At 35.4% G+C, this 15,922-nt stretch overlaps 1 protein-coding gene across 5 annotated transcripts in view; it reads right to left on the bottom strand.

Moving 5' to 3' along the window:
* The window catches only part of ATP8B4 (ATPase phospholipid transporting 8B4 (putative)), a 240,680-nt gene that overhangs the window by 53,839 nt on the left and 170,919 nt on the right, over window positions 1–15,922 (bottom strand). For all 5 annotated transcript variants that reach the window (XM_041741577.1, XM_041741569.1, XM_041741593.1 and 2 more), the window contains 3 exons: window positions 15,586–15,751; window positions 7,588–7,776; window positions 1,204–1,319 (listed from right to left, as the gene is read on the bottom strand). In XM_041741577.1, coding sequence (XP_041597511.1) covers window positions 1,204–1,319; window positions 7,588–7,776; window positions 15,586–15,751 — 471 coding nt within the window. The remainder of the gene's footprint in view (window positions 1–1,203; window positions 1,320–7,587; window positions 7,777–15,585; window positions 15,752–15,922) is intronic.

The raw sequence follows: 15,922 nt of genomic DNA, 5'->3' as shown, positions 1-15,922 counted from the left end.
AAAAAAAACAAACAAACAAAAAAAGCAAATAAGGCTTCCTATACTTTAGCATAAAAGGAAAACGTATGAAAATCCAAGGCCTTTGGTGTTTGAGCAATGGCAAAAATCAGATACTTATGATTCCAGTGTTGTTTTCATAAAAAAAAAAAAAAAAAGAAAGAAAAAAAATTTAACAAGACCATGCTGGCCTTCTGGAAGAGTTTAAAAGAAAATCAAGAATGCCCTATTGGAAAGACAAAAACAATAGCTACGTTTGTAACCAATATTATTAAATCATCATTCTTTAAAGTTAAAGTCAGGCAGGGTTTTTTTGTTTTGTTTTGTTTTATTTGTTTGTTTGTTTTTTAAAGATCCAGGGAATGTTTTATATTAAATATAGGGCTTGACAAAGGACATGAATCCTCAATAATTTTTTAAAGGAGAGAAACCAATGAGGATATGAGAGTTTTGGCCAATTGCCCTTAAAGTTCATATTCGGTTAAAGGGAACCTCAAATAAATATTAGAGAGACACTTGAATCTTCAGGTTTAAACCAGGTTAATATTCATATTAATTCATAAATTCTTGCTGTTTTACCAAAAGAAATTTTTCAAAAATTACTCCTGCTGGCTTCAGAAAGTTTTTGTAAAGAAATTATGCATAGTCTCAGAATATGTACATTTGGTAGCTTCAACCTAGAGAATATAAGTGACTCATCCTGATTTATGACCTGAACAGAAGGACCCAGAGGGAAAAGTTGGCTATTGTTTTCCCCTCAACATCTAAGCATTACCTCAAGCTATTCCCTGGGAGTAGTCATAAGAAATTCCATTGGTGTCAGACACATTAGAACCCAAGGGGAAGCAACTGTCTTGCTCCTCTTTCCAGAACCCGTCTAGTGTCCCTGGATCTTTAAAGCTTCAAACTTCAGGGAAGTTAGAGCAGGTTTCCCTAGGTGTCCTGAGCCTTTCTCTGGCCATAGTTCAAAAATCTACATTCAGTAGCTACTTCACAGCTGCTGTGTGTTAATCCATCTGTGGTAACACTGAAAAGACTTTCAGCAGGGCAAATACGGTGGTGTCAGTTTCCAGACATTCACTGGCACAGTTTCCTGTGCTTTCTATTTCACAAGTCAGATCATTTAGCAGATATTTTAAAAACAAGACCTAATCACAGGAAGTGGCCAAAGGGCCTCTGTGCTAACCTTCACACAGAGGCACTTACACTGAGATGGTCTGTCGTCAAATTCAGAAGGTCTTCATTGGATGGATGAAGTTTTTCAAACAGAATAGTATCTGCTCCTTTGCAGTAAAGCTTTATTTGTCCTTCTGGATTCCGAACTGAAAAGAAAATTTTTTCATAGTAGAGAATCAATGAAATCCATCAAAACTCAACTTTCCTAAAGGGCTCTAGCCAGGAAATCTGGAAATGGGCATATTGTTTTAGCCAGTAGTAAAATATTCAGTGCCTTTAATTAGTAGGTCACTATCTAAGTCACTTGGCCTTATTCTTGTTCTATCAAATTAAAAATATTCCATCTATTGGAATCCTTTATTTCCCAAACTTGGAAACAAGTGTTTTTATTCTGATGTGTATGACCTTACTATTTTCCTTGCCTACTATTTTGAAGGGTTGGTAAATTCAAATTAAGCCTTCTGGATGGATTGAATAAAATTGAGAGCTTTGCCTGCCTGCCTTCTGATGCAAAACTCAAGACCTACTTTAGGAATCAACTATCATTGTTATGCCAAATGATCTCCACATTGAATTTCTAGCCACTCCTAGCCATGGTTTATGTGCTAGTTCTCCATCCTTGCTGATTTTTCCTTTATCCTCTTTACTCATTGGAAAAGTCCTTTCTTTTTTTCTTGGTGGTTGATTTTTTTTATCGCAATCCTGGCATAAAGCATACCTCACAGGGGGCTTTCAAAATTAGTTTCTACCTTCTTTTAACTGGAAGTCCGTATCAATTAGGTAAGTTTTAAATCTGCCTCCCACCTCAGGTTTGGGAATGACAGCCCTGATGAGGATCTCCTTCATTTCTAATCTTTAACCCTTCCCCTGGCTGTCCCACATATTGCTGTCAAATCTTTATTCAAACTACAGAATAGAGACGCATGGGTGACTCAGTGGTTGAGTGTCTGCTTATGACACTCCCAGGGTCCTGGATCAAGTTCCGCATCAGGCTCATTGTGGGGAGTCTGCTTCTCCCTTTATGTCTCTGCCTCTCTCTCTGTATCATGAATAAATAAATAAAATCTTTGTAAAACAAATAAACTATAGAATATTTGGCCTACATCTGTAGGCTTGATTTTAGAGCTGGGCACATTTTAGGCACTTAATTATTCGTTAAATGAATGAATGAATGAATGAATGAATGAATGAAAATATGACATGCCATGCCATGACATGGCAATATATTTCTTCCCAGGAACTACCTACAATTTAAGACAACTTTCTAGGTCACACCTTGATGATCTGAACACTGACTCTCACAAGATTCATCATGTCAAAAATTGTTACATTTTTTCTACTCAATTATACCTTTTCTCTAAAAATAGGATGCCTCAAAACAAATGAACATAAATGCTGACTACAACTAATTTAACAGAATATAAAATTTAGAGCTTGACTTAAAGGAATATAAATACCAAAGTATTAATTTCCCTTCTTACCTTTAACTACTCCTACTTAAGACTTCATCTATTCTAGTTTCTTCCTGGCTTTGAATGTATTTAATGTACTCTGGAAACTTTTTTCTATTGAGACTTCTCTAGGGCTTGTCTTCTCTCCTAAAACTCTTGGTCAGCTCTCCTAGTTGCCAGAACTCATGCAGTTCTTCTTGTACTCTGGCTCTAATTACCCACATTAGGGAAAAAGATAAAAAACATATATAATCTAATTGTTCAAGCTGGGGAGGGGTGGGGGACAATTAATTCTAGGGAAGGCTTTTCTTTGCTTCTCTTCTACAGCAATCCAAATTAATAGTTTCTCCTGTATTTTCTCTCTTCCATCACCAGAGCTATAGAGGCCAAGTATGTGCATCCTACTTTTACCAGTATGATTTCTCTGTGACTGCTGTTTTGTTTATACTCCAGGCTAGGACATCAGTTCTCAAACTTGGTCTCAGAACCCCTATACACTCTTAAAAATTTTCAGAACTCCAGGGCTTTTTTAAAGTGGGTTTTATCTATCAATATTTACCATATTAGAAATTGAAGTTGAGAAATTTTATTATATCAATGGTCTTTTGACACTAATTATTATAATAATTATAACAAACATTACATATTAACATAAATAACATTTCTATGAAAATAATTACAATTTCTACAACAAAAGAATTAGTTTGGAGAGTGGCATTGTTTTACATAATTACAGGTCTCTTTAATGTCTAGCTTAAAAGACAATTGGATTCTCATATCTGTTTCTGCAGGTCAATCTGTTGTGAACAGCTTTTATAAAACTCCACAAAATACTCATGAGAAAAAGAATGAAAAAGACAAATAACATTAGTATTATTTTGAAAATATATTTGTTCTTGTGTATCCTCTGAAAAGTCCCAAGTTTTCTAAGGGTTCCCTAGACCATACATGAAGAACTATTGGTCTAGGAAATCACAAACCAGTTATGATTTGTGCAAATCCCTTACAATCTCTTCATCTCAGTTCCTACATATGAAAAGGAGATATTTAAACACTAACTTCTAAGGTCCTTTTCAATCTACATTTTTCTCATTCAGTAAAGATTTTCCATTTCTTCCATGTTTTTTTGTAACTCAATATTAGCACTTTTAAATTTGAGTTTGTGTAAACTCAATTTCATGGAATCTTGTTAAATTTTACTCACTAACCCTTTCCTTTAGCAGCTCAGCAAGTTTTATATCTCTTCTTTCAAGGCTTCTAGGTCACTTCTGTTAGGAAATCTCAAGACTAATCAAATCTCACTCATTTCAGAAGTTAGTCTTTTAAAACAAATTAAAAAGAGAGGCACCTGAGTGGCTCAGTTGGTTAAGCACCAGACTCTTGATTTCAGCTCAGGTCATGATCTCAGGGTCTTGAGATCAAGCCCCACATAGGCTCCATGCTTAGTGGACAGTATGTTCCAGATTCTCTCTCTCCCTGACTCTCCCCTGACTGTCTTTCTCTTTCTCTTTCTAAAAAAAAAAAATTAAATTAAAAAGAACATAACAGTTTTAAATGGTCAAGATAACATGTGGGCAGAGTCTGGACAAAAGTCATAGATTTTTAGTAACAGATTCTTTTGCCATTGCCAGTCCTTTATAAATTGGTGTTCTTCAAAGATTTTCCTAGGATCTAATTCCCCTTCCACTCTCCATGTAGTCACACTCATTTCTATGGCTTCAGATTCCACTGACAGAAAGATTGCTTTTAAATGTATATATCCTGCCCAAATCCATCTCCAGTGCTCCCTTCCAATCTGTACATCCAATCACCAACTATATCTCCTTTTAGATGTGTACAGGCACATCAAACTCAAACTGGACACATTCTCTTCCTCTAATAACTAGATATTTCTCTCATGTCTCCATCTCAATAGCCGGCTTCATCATTTATTCGGTCTCCCAAATCAGATATCCAGCCATCACTCAAAGCTCCTCTTCCACCACCACCCATACATCCAACTGCAGCCATGAATTTCTCTTTATCACCTTATCTCTTGGCTAAATTATCATATTAACCCAAATATGATAATTTTACTCATTTCAATCCTGCTTCTCTCCAAACTCCTGTAATCCAGACAGACATCTTCACATTACTGCCTAGAATCTTGCAATAGTTTCCCTCTGCCTTTAGATCAAGTTTGGACTCTTAACATGACATAAATAGGAATCATCAAGACCTGTCCTTTTCCAGCCTATTTTCTACCCTGCTTCATCATATTTTCCAGATGCAATCAAACAGAACATTTTTCAAGTCCATGTTTCCCTTAGCTTCAAGTCCCTGGGATGTGGTAGGCACTTACTAAATATTTGCTTAATTGGGTTGGATTATAATTATGCAAAATTCATTGAAAGCAGCAGCTATTCGTTGTGACATAAAAATAAAAAAATCAGAAATGGCTTCCAGGTTTATGCTATAAGAGTAAATGCAATAACAACACTGTGAAAGGTGATGAATAATTCTATTTTGCCATATCTCATTGGATGGCTGTTCATATATCCGTACAGAGAAATGTCTGTCATATGGCAGTATAATTTGTATTTTGATACTCTCTAAAAAGTTTAGAGTTGAGCAACTCTTACTTGCAAGGGTTTTGCAAGGAGCTAGCCAAATTCATTCTTCCTTAATGTTTATGTGCCACTTGCCTCTACTAATAAGTGTCATTGAATTTTATCTCTGTATTTTTATTTATATAATGAGAATTGGTCCTTTCAAATTTGTATAATAAGATTTATATGTTTATCAATATAGTAGGTTCTGTACCCTCTGATGAAATTATTTATAGAAATCTATTTTTAGATAACTGAATTAAATCAGGGCTCTTATCCTGGAATGAAAGTAGTACTAATATCAAAACTATACACTCATGATTCAACAAATAGATCCTCCCTCAAAAAAAGGAAGGAGTAGAAAGGAAACAGAGGTGGAGAAGAAAGAAGAAGAGGAAGAAGAAAAGAAGAAAAGAAGAAGAGGAGGAAATAGAGAGGGAGGAGAAGGAAGAGGAGGAGGAGCAAGAGAAGGAGGAGGAAGAGGAGGGGAAGCAGAAGCAGCAGTAAATATCTGAGTCCTCACATCAGGGTGTTGTCCCCACAGACCAAGCCATGTGACAATCATGAGACTAGTATTGTTTTTTGTGCCTCATTATCAAACAGAGACTTTTCTTCCCTAGTGAATCCCCTCTTTCGAATTCCTCCTGATTAAAAACCAAACAGAGCCAAAATAAAGCCCACAAGCTTCCATGCATTCTGTGGTGGAACATTACCTTTCTTCATATGGGATCCATTAAGTCAGACATCTGAAGTTTGTGGTTAAGCTGTGATTTCTCCACAGCCTGTAGTGGTGACTGATGCTGGGGAAAAGCCAAAAGTTTCCCTGTGTAGCAATTTTAGGTTTTTGTCAACACCCTCATAGCAAAGAGAAGCTAGTTCTAGGCCAACCCAACATTAGTAACACCTCTCCTGAAGCTGTAAATAGAAGATTACTCTTGCTGATACATCATTAGACCAACGCCTAGAGCAGCATATGTGCTCTTCAGCAGCACCACTGAGGACTGCCTACAGCATATTGTCAAAAAAATAAATATAAACATACTCAGATGATGTTTGCTTTTTACCTGCTGAGAACAATATCCCATGGCTAGTTTCCCATAGTTACAAATCAAAACCCAACCATATATACACATGTTTTCCATAGTAGAAACCCATTTAATATGATGATCAGGATATTCATAAGTTACAAAGTATTGAATTAAATCTTATTTAACAAACATTTAAAGAAAAGCTACTATATGTCAAGCTCTGTGCTGGGCCTTGGGGATTTTTAAATAACTAAAACACAGTACTGCCCTCAGAGAGCATATACTCTAACAACTGGGAAGGTCAGGAGTATCATGGGGCTGGTATCACACTGGTGTTATGAACAAGGTGCCCTGAGGAACAAAGGAGAATGTGGTTATTTAGAGAGTAGGATAAGAATTGACAGAACAGGTGACATTTAAATTGGACATTTCCAGCTTAGTAGAAGCTTTCCAAGAAGAGAAGAAGAGAGTCCTAATTAGGGGAAATAGCACACACAAAGGGTAAAAGTGCACAATGCATGCTGGTAGGGCAAGATGTAGTGAAGTTTGGGAAGTTTGGGAAGTAGAAGAAGAGTAAATTGAGGTTAGATTGTAAATAATCTTGAAGGCTCTGGTAAGAATGTTACCCTCTAAGTTCTAGGGAGCCACCAAAGATTTTATGTAGGTGATGGCAAAATCAGGCCAATGTTTTAGAAAGAATACCCTGGTATCAGCACAGAGCATTATTTTAAGGGGAAATGGTTTTGAAGATATTGCAATAATGCAGACAAGTAGTCAAACACTGGGAAACACCCCTAGGAAACACAGTGAGTAGTTTTTGTGGATCTATTAATTCTCTGTGTCTCAGTTTTGTTATCTTTAAAATGGGCCTAACAATAATAGTACCTACCTTATAGAATTGCTGTGACAAATCAATTAATTCGTGAGGAGCATCTACAATAGTGCTGGACTCAATAAGCACCTGTTATACATTACTTATACTTATTACTGCAATATTGAAGCTAAGTTGAATATGAAAGAAGTTCATAAAGCCACAAAAATAATCACAACTCTTAGTACATAAACCAATAGTGAAATCATTCTTGAGAAGCAGCAATACAACAAGTACTATCAAATGATCAGGGACACCTGGGTGGCTCAGTTGGTTAAGCATCTGCCTTGGGCTCAGGTCATGATTTCCGGGTCCTGGAATCAAGCTCCATGTTGGGCTCCCTGCTCAGCAGAGAGTCTGCTTCTCCCTCTCTCTCTCTCTGCCTGCCACTCGCCCTGCTTGTTTTCACTCTCTCTCTCTAATAAATAAAGATCTTTACCAAAAAAATCAAACATAATCTCAGCTACCAGCCATACCTATGACAGACATCCTTTTTCTGATATTGTTGAAGTCCAAGAAGGCAAGCAGTTGGTAAGTCATCAGTGTTCCCAATTCTTCTACTGTTATTGTCTCTGGGGTGCGAGACTTAAAAATGAACCCAAAATTTCTTGCAGCAGTCACTAAAGCCCCTTCATCAGGCGACTGAACTTGGTAAATCAGCTGTCCTAAAAGAAAAAGAAACCATTGTATTAAACAGTAACAAAAAAATTCTATTAAACATAAAAGGAAAAGAAATAGATGCATTAATACTGAGAATAATTGGGATGCCTGGGTGGCTTAGTGATTAAGCATCTGTCTCTGGCTTAGGGCATGATCCTGGAGTCCCAGAATCGGGTCCCACATCAGGCCCCCTGCATGGAGCCTTCTTCTTCTACCTGTGTCTTTGCCTCTCTCTTGCTGTGTCTCTCATAAATAAATAAATAAATAAATAAATAAATAAATAAATAAATAAAATCTTTAAAAAAAATACTGAGACTAATCGCTAACATTCACAGAATGCCAATACTAATGCCAACTCATTCTATAATACCCACCCAAGTGTTAGATCCATAAATCAGAAATTTTCTACTTGCCAACAAGCTGGACCAAATGTCTATTCTGTGGGCTACCACAGGATATCACACATACCACCATCACAGCCTTTGTCATCTTACACAAAAATATCCATTTCTGCATCTGCCTCTCCACAATGCTGAAAGTTTCTCAGGTCAGAAGTTATATCTTTGTATTTTCAGTGATGAGATATGCAATGGGAGTTTCACAAACTAAAACACTCAATATATATTAACCCACATAATCGTCATGGAAAGCCTTGAGGTAGGGATTATTAAAATTATGATTACCATTTTATACCATTGACCTATGACTATAGAGAGTATGTGGTTTTTGCAAGATCACACAGCCAAAGAGTGATGGAGCAGATATTCCAGATTCCACTTTAGTCGGCTACTAATGATCATTTTATGAGAATGCATACAAGCAACCCCTTGAAATGTAAGAAATCAAACTGGTGTGTTCATTCTTGGTGCTTGATATTGTGAATGTATCAGACTAGGAATTAGAGGGGAGAAGAGAAAAAAGGATTTGATAAGCCAAAAAATAATTAAAAACCATAAAAATACAGCATGTATAAGCTAAAGCCTTCTATATAAAATTATCTTTCTAAAAATACATTAGAAAAAGTAGACAGAATTATATCCATACTTACTGACTTAGAGTAATGCCCAAGATATGTTCTTTTAAAAATGTTGCATATTAATGTACACACTATGATTCCTTTTCATTAAAAACAAATAAACCACCCACCTACCTATTACATGTATTCCTATGAATTCATATTCATTCACATTCACCTATTACATGGTGAAATAATGCACACCAAATGTTATCATTGGTTACTAACACTGTAGGGGTGAGATTGAAGGATTTAATGGAAGAAATTATTAGCTTTGGCTTTATAAACTTTGTACCGTGTGGTTTCCCTTTATATAGTAGGCATAAATTAATTTTAAAATTCAAAAGGGGAAAAGAATTAAAGCAATTATTTGATTTACCTATGAAACAATATAACTGCCACTTCCGGCAACACAGTAAACTAGGTGCCAGGACCAACTTCCCTGCTACAAACAACTACAGATTCTATATAAAACATTAAAATACTTTTAAATACATCCATGAAAGATGTACTGGCAAGAAAACAAGAATTGTTCAGGTCAAAGACAGGAAAAAAATACAAAGAATAAAAGAAGACTTAGCCAGCTTTTGCCTTGAGGGCCCTTTCTGAACCAGAACTTGATCATTGGTTTCCAGCCTCTAAGGGTTCATATATATTTGTACATTATCTAAGTGGCTTGAAAAAAAATCAAACTGAAAATTTAGTTTAATGTGTTTCTGCGTTAGAACACTGACTAAATCAAAGCAAGTCCTCTCTGGAGGAACCAGCCTTCACCTGAGGACCCAAAGAATTTCTAAAAACAAACTTCCAAGTAAAATGGTTATCCCACAGTAAAAAAATCATTAAAATCTCAATAAATAGGACACAGTGAGAATCAACAGAACAGAAAGAATATTACTGCAAAAACTTCAGATATTGGAATTATTAGAAATAGCACACCCAAAGGTGTCTGGGTGGCTCAGCTGGCTAAGCATCTGCCTTCAGCTCAGGCCATGATCCTAGGACCCTGGGATGAGCCCTGCATTGGGTTCCCTGCTCAGTGAAAAGCCGGCTTCCCACTCTCCCTTTGCCTCTTCCCTTACTTGTGTTTGCTCTCTCCCTCTCTATCAAATTAATAAATAAAGCCTTATTTTAAAAAAGCAGAAATAGCACACATAAATACTTAATAAAATAAAGGAGAGGCATAAGATTAAGCAGACTTGATAAAGAAACAACTAAAAATTAAAAGCTGCAAATTAGATATTACTAGAGAAAGAAGTCATGTACTAGGGGGAAAATGGAGAAAATTCCAGAATATATCCCAGAAAGACAGAGGAAGGGAAAAATGAGAGACTTGTTTAAAAACACACACACACACACACACACACACACACACACACAGAATGGAGTGAAAATATCTGACACTGAACATCTAATATGAAAATAGAAAATGAGTCAGAGGCAATGCTTGAAGAAATACATGGCCAAGGAAACTCCAGAAATTATGAATGCCATCTTTCAAATCAGATTCAAGAATCTCAATGAATTCCAAGCAATATATTAAAAAAAAAAAAACAAAACGCATTCCTATAGTGAGAACACAGAAGAAGAAATCTTAAAAGTAGCCAGGGAGATAAGATTGATGACTTCCAAGCCACAATTGGATTGACAGCTGACTATATAGTAACAGAAATAGTAGTAGGATATAGTGGAGTACCTTCAATGTGTTGAGAGAAAATTGCACCTTAAATTTCTGCACACAGCAAAATCTTCAATAATAAGAATATAATATTGTTGTTTTTCAAAGTTTTTGAAAGCTTACTATAAGGAAGTTATAAGAAATTCTAAAGAATAATACAGTTTCTGTCAACAGAAGAACAGAGATGGGACAAGCATTGAAAAGCATAAAAATTAGTAAGTATAGAGGATAAATCTAAAAAACACTCACCATAAAAACAAGAAAAACATCTTGTGGCATTAAAAAAGAAAATTAAATTAAAGAAGAAAATATATGATGAGAGAACTACATAAGCCCTCTTATAGGGTTGACTAATGTTGAAGAGTTCTAAAGTCTTTGTTTTGGTTGAAAGAAGACTTAGGCTTGATAAGTTCATTATGCTAAAATTTCTAGGCTAGCAACTAAAATACAAATAAGGATTCCAAAGGAGAAGTAAAAATGGACTAAATCCATGAAAGGAAAAAAAAAGAGGAGACTAAGACAAAAAATGGGGCAAATATAAAATACAAAATAAGATGGTAGAAATAAACTAAATGTATCAATAATTATATATTAAATACTTAAAATCTATATATCTCAATGATCAATAACGGTAATGGACTGTATTTGCTGCTTAATTTTTAATTCTATCAAACTATTCTTTTTAAATGTCAAAAATTATTCCATTCACAAAAAAATGTGTCTAAAACACAAAAAGTAGATTAGCAGGATGAAATAGAGGGAAAATATAAACAATGTTAATACTAATAAAAGCAAAACATCTATAACTATATTCGTATCAGTCAAGATAAACTTTAAGGCAAAAATATTACTAGATTTACTAGCAATAAAGAGGATCAATGTATACTGATACAAGTTTTATTTTTTTTTTAATTTTTTATTATTTATTTATGAGAGTCATACAGAGTGAGAGTCATACAGAGAGAGAGAGAGAGAGAAGCAGAGACATAGGCAGAGGGAGAAGCAGGCTCCATGCAGCGGGAGCCTGACGTGGGATTCGATCCGGGGTCTCCAGGATCGCGCCCTGGGCCAAAGGCAGGCGCCAAACCGCTGCGCCACCCAGGGATCCCCTGATACAAGTTTTAATTTAAAGAGACATAAATGTAAATAAGTATCGAACTAATAACATGACCTTAAAACATAAAAAGCAAACATAGACACAGCTACAAATAGAAATAGACAAAGGTACTGTTATAGTTGATGATTTTAATCTACTCATTAATTGTGAAATCAAGTACTCAAAATACTCCACAGAGGGGTAAAAGATTGAAGAATTCAATCAATAAACATTACCTAATGGATATATTTAGAACCCAGGACCTAATAACTGTAGAATGTACATTCATTTCAAGCATACATGAAACTTTTATGGAAACTGACTACATACCAGGCCGTAAGGCAAGCCTCAAAAAATTTTAAAGGATTTATATAATGAGGCAATAAGAAAAAGAATTCTAAATTTTTTATCTCTTTAATTGCAATACACAAAAATAGAAAAAATCCTATTAAAAACTTTTGTACTTTCTTTCCACTTTCCTGCTTATGAGATTTCATCCTGGAGAAGGAAATGAAAATGTCAACTTCTCCAAATGACTTATTTATGAAGCAGCATATATTTAAAACAAAAGTGATAGCTTCAATTATAAATTATACAATCATAAATTTTAAGTTTGTTAGATTTGGGTTCTATTATTTTCCATAATTAACACTTATATAAGAAAACTTTTTTTTCAAGGTAATTTAACAGGATTTAAACTATCTCTCTGTAATTAAAGCTTTAAAAGGAGAGCAAAATAATTCCCCCCAACTCAGTGATGTAATCCTTCACTTAGAATTTTATGTCTTAAAGGGAGAGATAGAAATAGTTTAAAGGATATATACACCCACCTCTCTTCACTTCAAAATGCCTTTATATGGCAGGATATTAACCAATACCCACTAAAATGGGAAAAATTTAAGAATGATAATACTAATGTTGGCAAGGATGTCAAGGTACTAGAACTCTCATACACTGATGGTGGGATTTATAAAATGATACAACCATGTGTATCATGGTGGGCAGTTTCTTATAAAGTTAAACATATACTATGATCTGGCAATTTCTATTCCTAGGTGTTTACTAAAACAAATGTGTTAAATATTTTTTAAAGACATAAAAATGATTATGACAGCTTTACTCATAATAGCCCAAAGCTGGAAACAACCCAAATATGCATAAACAGAGGACTAGAAAAGAAAATTATGGTATACTCGCATAATGTAATATTACATAGCAATAAAAAAGAATGAACTATTGATTGACACAACAAAATGGATGAATGACAAAAACACATGTGTGAGGAACACCTGGGTGGCTCAGTCCATCAAGCATCCAACTCGTGGTTTCGGCTCATGTCATGATCTCAGGGTCATGAGATTAACCCCCGCTTCAGGCTCTGTGCTCATATTGGAGTCTGCCTGAGATTCTCTCTCTCTCTCTCCGCCCCTCCTCCTGCTCACCCCCTCTAAAAAAAAATGAATAAATCAATCTTTTTTAAAAAATTACATTGTGTGAAAGAAGTCAGACACAAAAGAATATATATTATACGATTCCATTTATATGAAGTACAAAATAGTCAAAATTCATCTCTGATGATAGAAATCATAGCAGTGGCTGGCTGGGCAGGGGTTGGGATTGTGGACTGAAAAGGGACAAGAGTAATCTCTCTGAAGTGATAGAAAAGATTTAAACCCTGTTGGGGGTGAGGGTTACATGGATGTATATAATTGTCAAAACTCATCAAGCAACACACATAAGATCTGGGTGTTTTATTGCATTTAATTATATCACATCATGAAAACATTTTAAATGATACTAGAAAAGAAGAATGAATGCTATCAGCAAACTAGATAAAAACTAGATTCGACCAATGAAGAGAAAAACTTCAGAGCATTTGCAAAAGGAAATGAATACAGAAGTAAGAGAAATCACAAGAAGATTCTCGAGATTCAGAATCAGAGGAGAGAAGTGCTCTCGGGAACGTCATTAGTAAAATTAGTTGAAGAATTCTGCTCAGCACTCCAGGCCATTTGAGCTCCTCCTTCTGCCAGCTTACTCTGAACAGGTTTCAGTGACAGTTGCCTCCAGAACAAAACCTTGAAAATGTTCTTCTACACAAAGTGTATAGTCCACTTAAGGAAACCTCAAAGATTTGAGTGCCGCAGCTGGAGACCAAAACTGAGAAGAGCCTGAATATGGCTTCAGAATTCCACAAGGTGGGGATCCCTAGGTGGCCCAGCGGTTTGGCGCCTGCCTTCGGCCCAGGGCATGGTCCTGGAATCCCGGGATCGAGTCCCACATCGGGCTCCCTGCATGGAGCCTGCTTCTACCTCTGCATGTGTCTCTGCCTCTCTCTCTCTCTCTCTCTCTCTCTCTGTCTCTCATGAATAAATAAATAAAATCTTTTAAAAAAAAAAAAGAAGAAGAATTCCACAAGGATAAGAGAGAGAAAATGAGGGAAAGGAACCCAATGATTGACATTTTGTTCCAGGCCAGTACAACCCTCTTTCAAGTGGAAGTTTTGACACAGACTGAAAAAGTAAAATAGTTAACCCCAGACACGGTATGAATTCCTGGAGGGAGGAGCCCCATACTCAGAAAATGAGCTGAGCTATGTATTCTATGTCTCTCTCACAATTTGGGGAGACTGGCCACTGTAATCAAAATCTACATTCACCAAGGGACAAACAGGGATTCTCAAATACAAATACAAGAATAAGCAACCACAAGTCATCAAACATTTGAGAACATGAAAGTTAGACACAGGATTCAAAAAAACAACATTCTATAAAATGGAAAATCATAGAGGAAACAAAAGAAAATTTCAAATTAAGAATAATTAAGATCCTCAAAGAGCTCTAAGATGGTATAAAACATTAAAATAAAAACAGATTGCTATTAAAATAAAACAGTTTTGGAAAGGAAATAAACTCAAAGGCAAAGATAAAAGAAACTTAAAGGCATTGTGATATCCTCAGATAAAAATATAATTAATCACTGGCCTTATAAATAAAATTATATGAATCCTCACAGCAATTAAAACAGGGGGAATGAGCTAATCTAGTATCATCGAGGACAAAACTATGGCTTGAATGTAATCACAAGAATGAAAAAAATAAAAAAAATTATATATATAGAAAAAATACAAGTGTATGTATGTACATATATATATATACACACATATATAGGACATACATATTACAGTCAACAGTTTTTATATATTTCACTTTTGAGTTGAAATTACTTGGATGGTAATTTTTACTCACTCACTGGTAGCAGAAATAAATAAAACTTGTAAATGCAATGGGCTCCAGTTGGACCAACTGGAGTAAAAAGCTGATACACTATACCATTATCTACATGCCTCCTCACTTCAATAGTAAAGTGGCCCAGCTGATTTTGTTTTATTCTATGAACTCTGGGCTCTAAACAACCATCTAATAGTGTGAGGACTTGTTCATGATAGGGACTAAGAGCCTTCTACTTTTTTTTCATTTAAATTCAATTTGCCAACATATAGTAGTACATCATTAGTTTCAGATGTAGTTTCCAGTAATTCATCAGTAGCATATAACACCCAGTGCTCATCATACTACTATCAGTGTACATCTATCCTCATTACTGAGAAAGCTCGTTCCTTCTAAGCATATGCCTGATCATCATCTGCATCTATTAGATGTTCGTGTTAAACAAGAGCTAAACACAACAATGTTATTTTCCTATTTGTCCTGGCTACTGGGAAGCTCACAGTCAAATACGGTGCTCAATTATAAGAAAGATCTCATCCCCTTTTACTGGCACATCAGGGTCCTTGTCTTTCCATTACTCCTATTTCTCTTCTTTTTCTCTCCTTTTCAATCTCTCCATAATTTTTGGAAAACACTCAGAATATGAATAAATATAAAGAAAAGCTGGTGATAAGTAAACCCCTGAAACAATGCATATTTTTAATTAGAACATCCTTCTAAATCCGAATATTTTAAATAAAGTATCCTTCTGATATAAAAAGTAAGGCTCACCACTGAGACACAGTTTGTACTTACCTGCACTATTTTCCTCCGACATTACAGTGTGGCAAAGAGCAAGTAACCTAAGAAATTCATACGCCTTGGAATCCCCCAGTTTAATGGATTCCATCAGACGGTGGTCAAAGAACTGAAATGTTCTATCTGCTTGAGGATTGACTGAGAAATCCACAGGCTCATTTTTCTGTAGGAGAACAATAGAAAAAAAAAACTATACACCTCCTTTGAACAATAATCTCTTAAAATTCAAAAATACACCCACTACATATTTTTAGTGTTTGTGTGATTTTTCAGTTTCAAACATCTGGCACTGCGAATGGCTTTCTGTTTCTTCATTACTATTAAATATTATCTT

This window comes from Vulpes lagopus, chromosome 2 (genome assembly GCF_018345385.1).
Source record: "Vulpes lagopus strain Blue_001 chromosome 2, ASM1834538v1, whole genome shotgun sequence".
Lineage (NCBI taxonomy): Eukaryota > Metazoa > Chordata > Mammalia > Carnivora > Canidae > Vulpes > Vulpes lagopus.
This window is presented reverse-complemented; position numbering and strand designations above follow the sequence as displayed.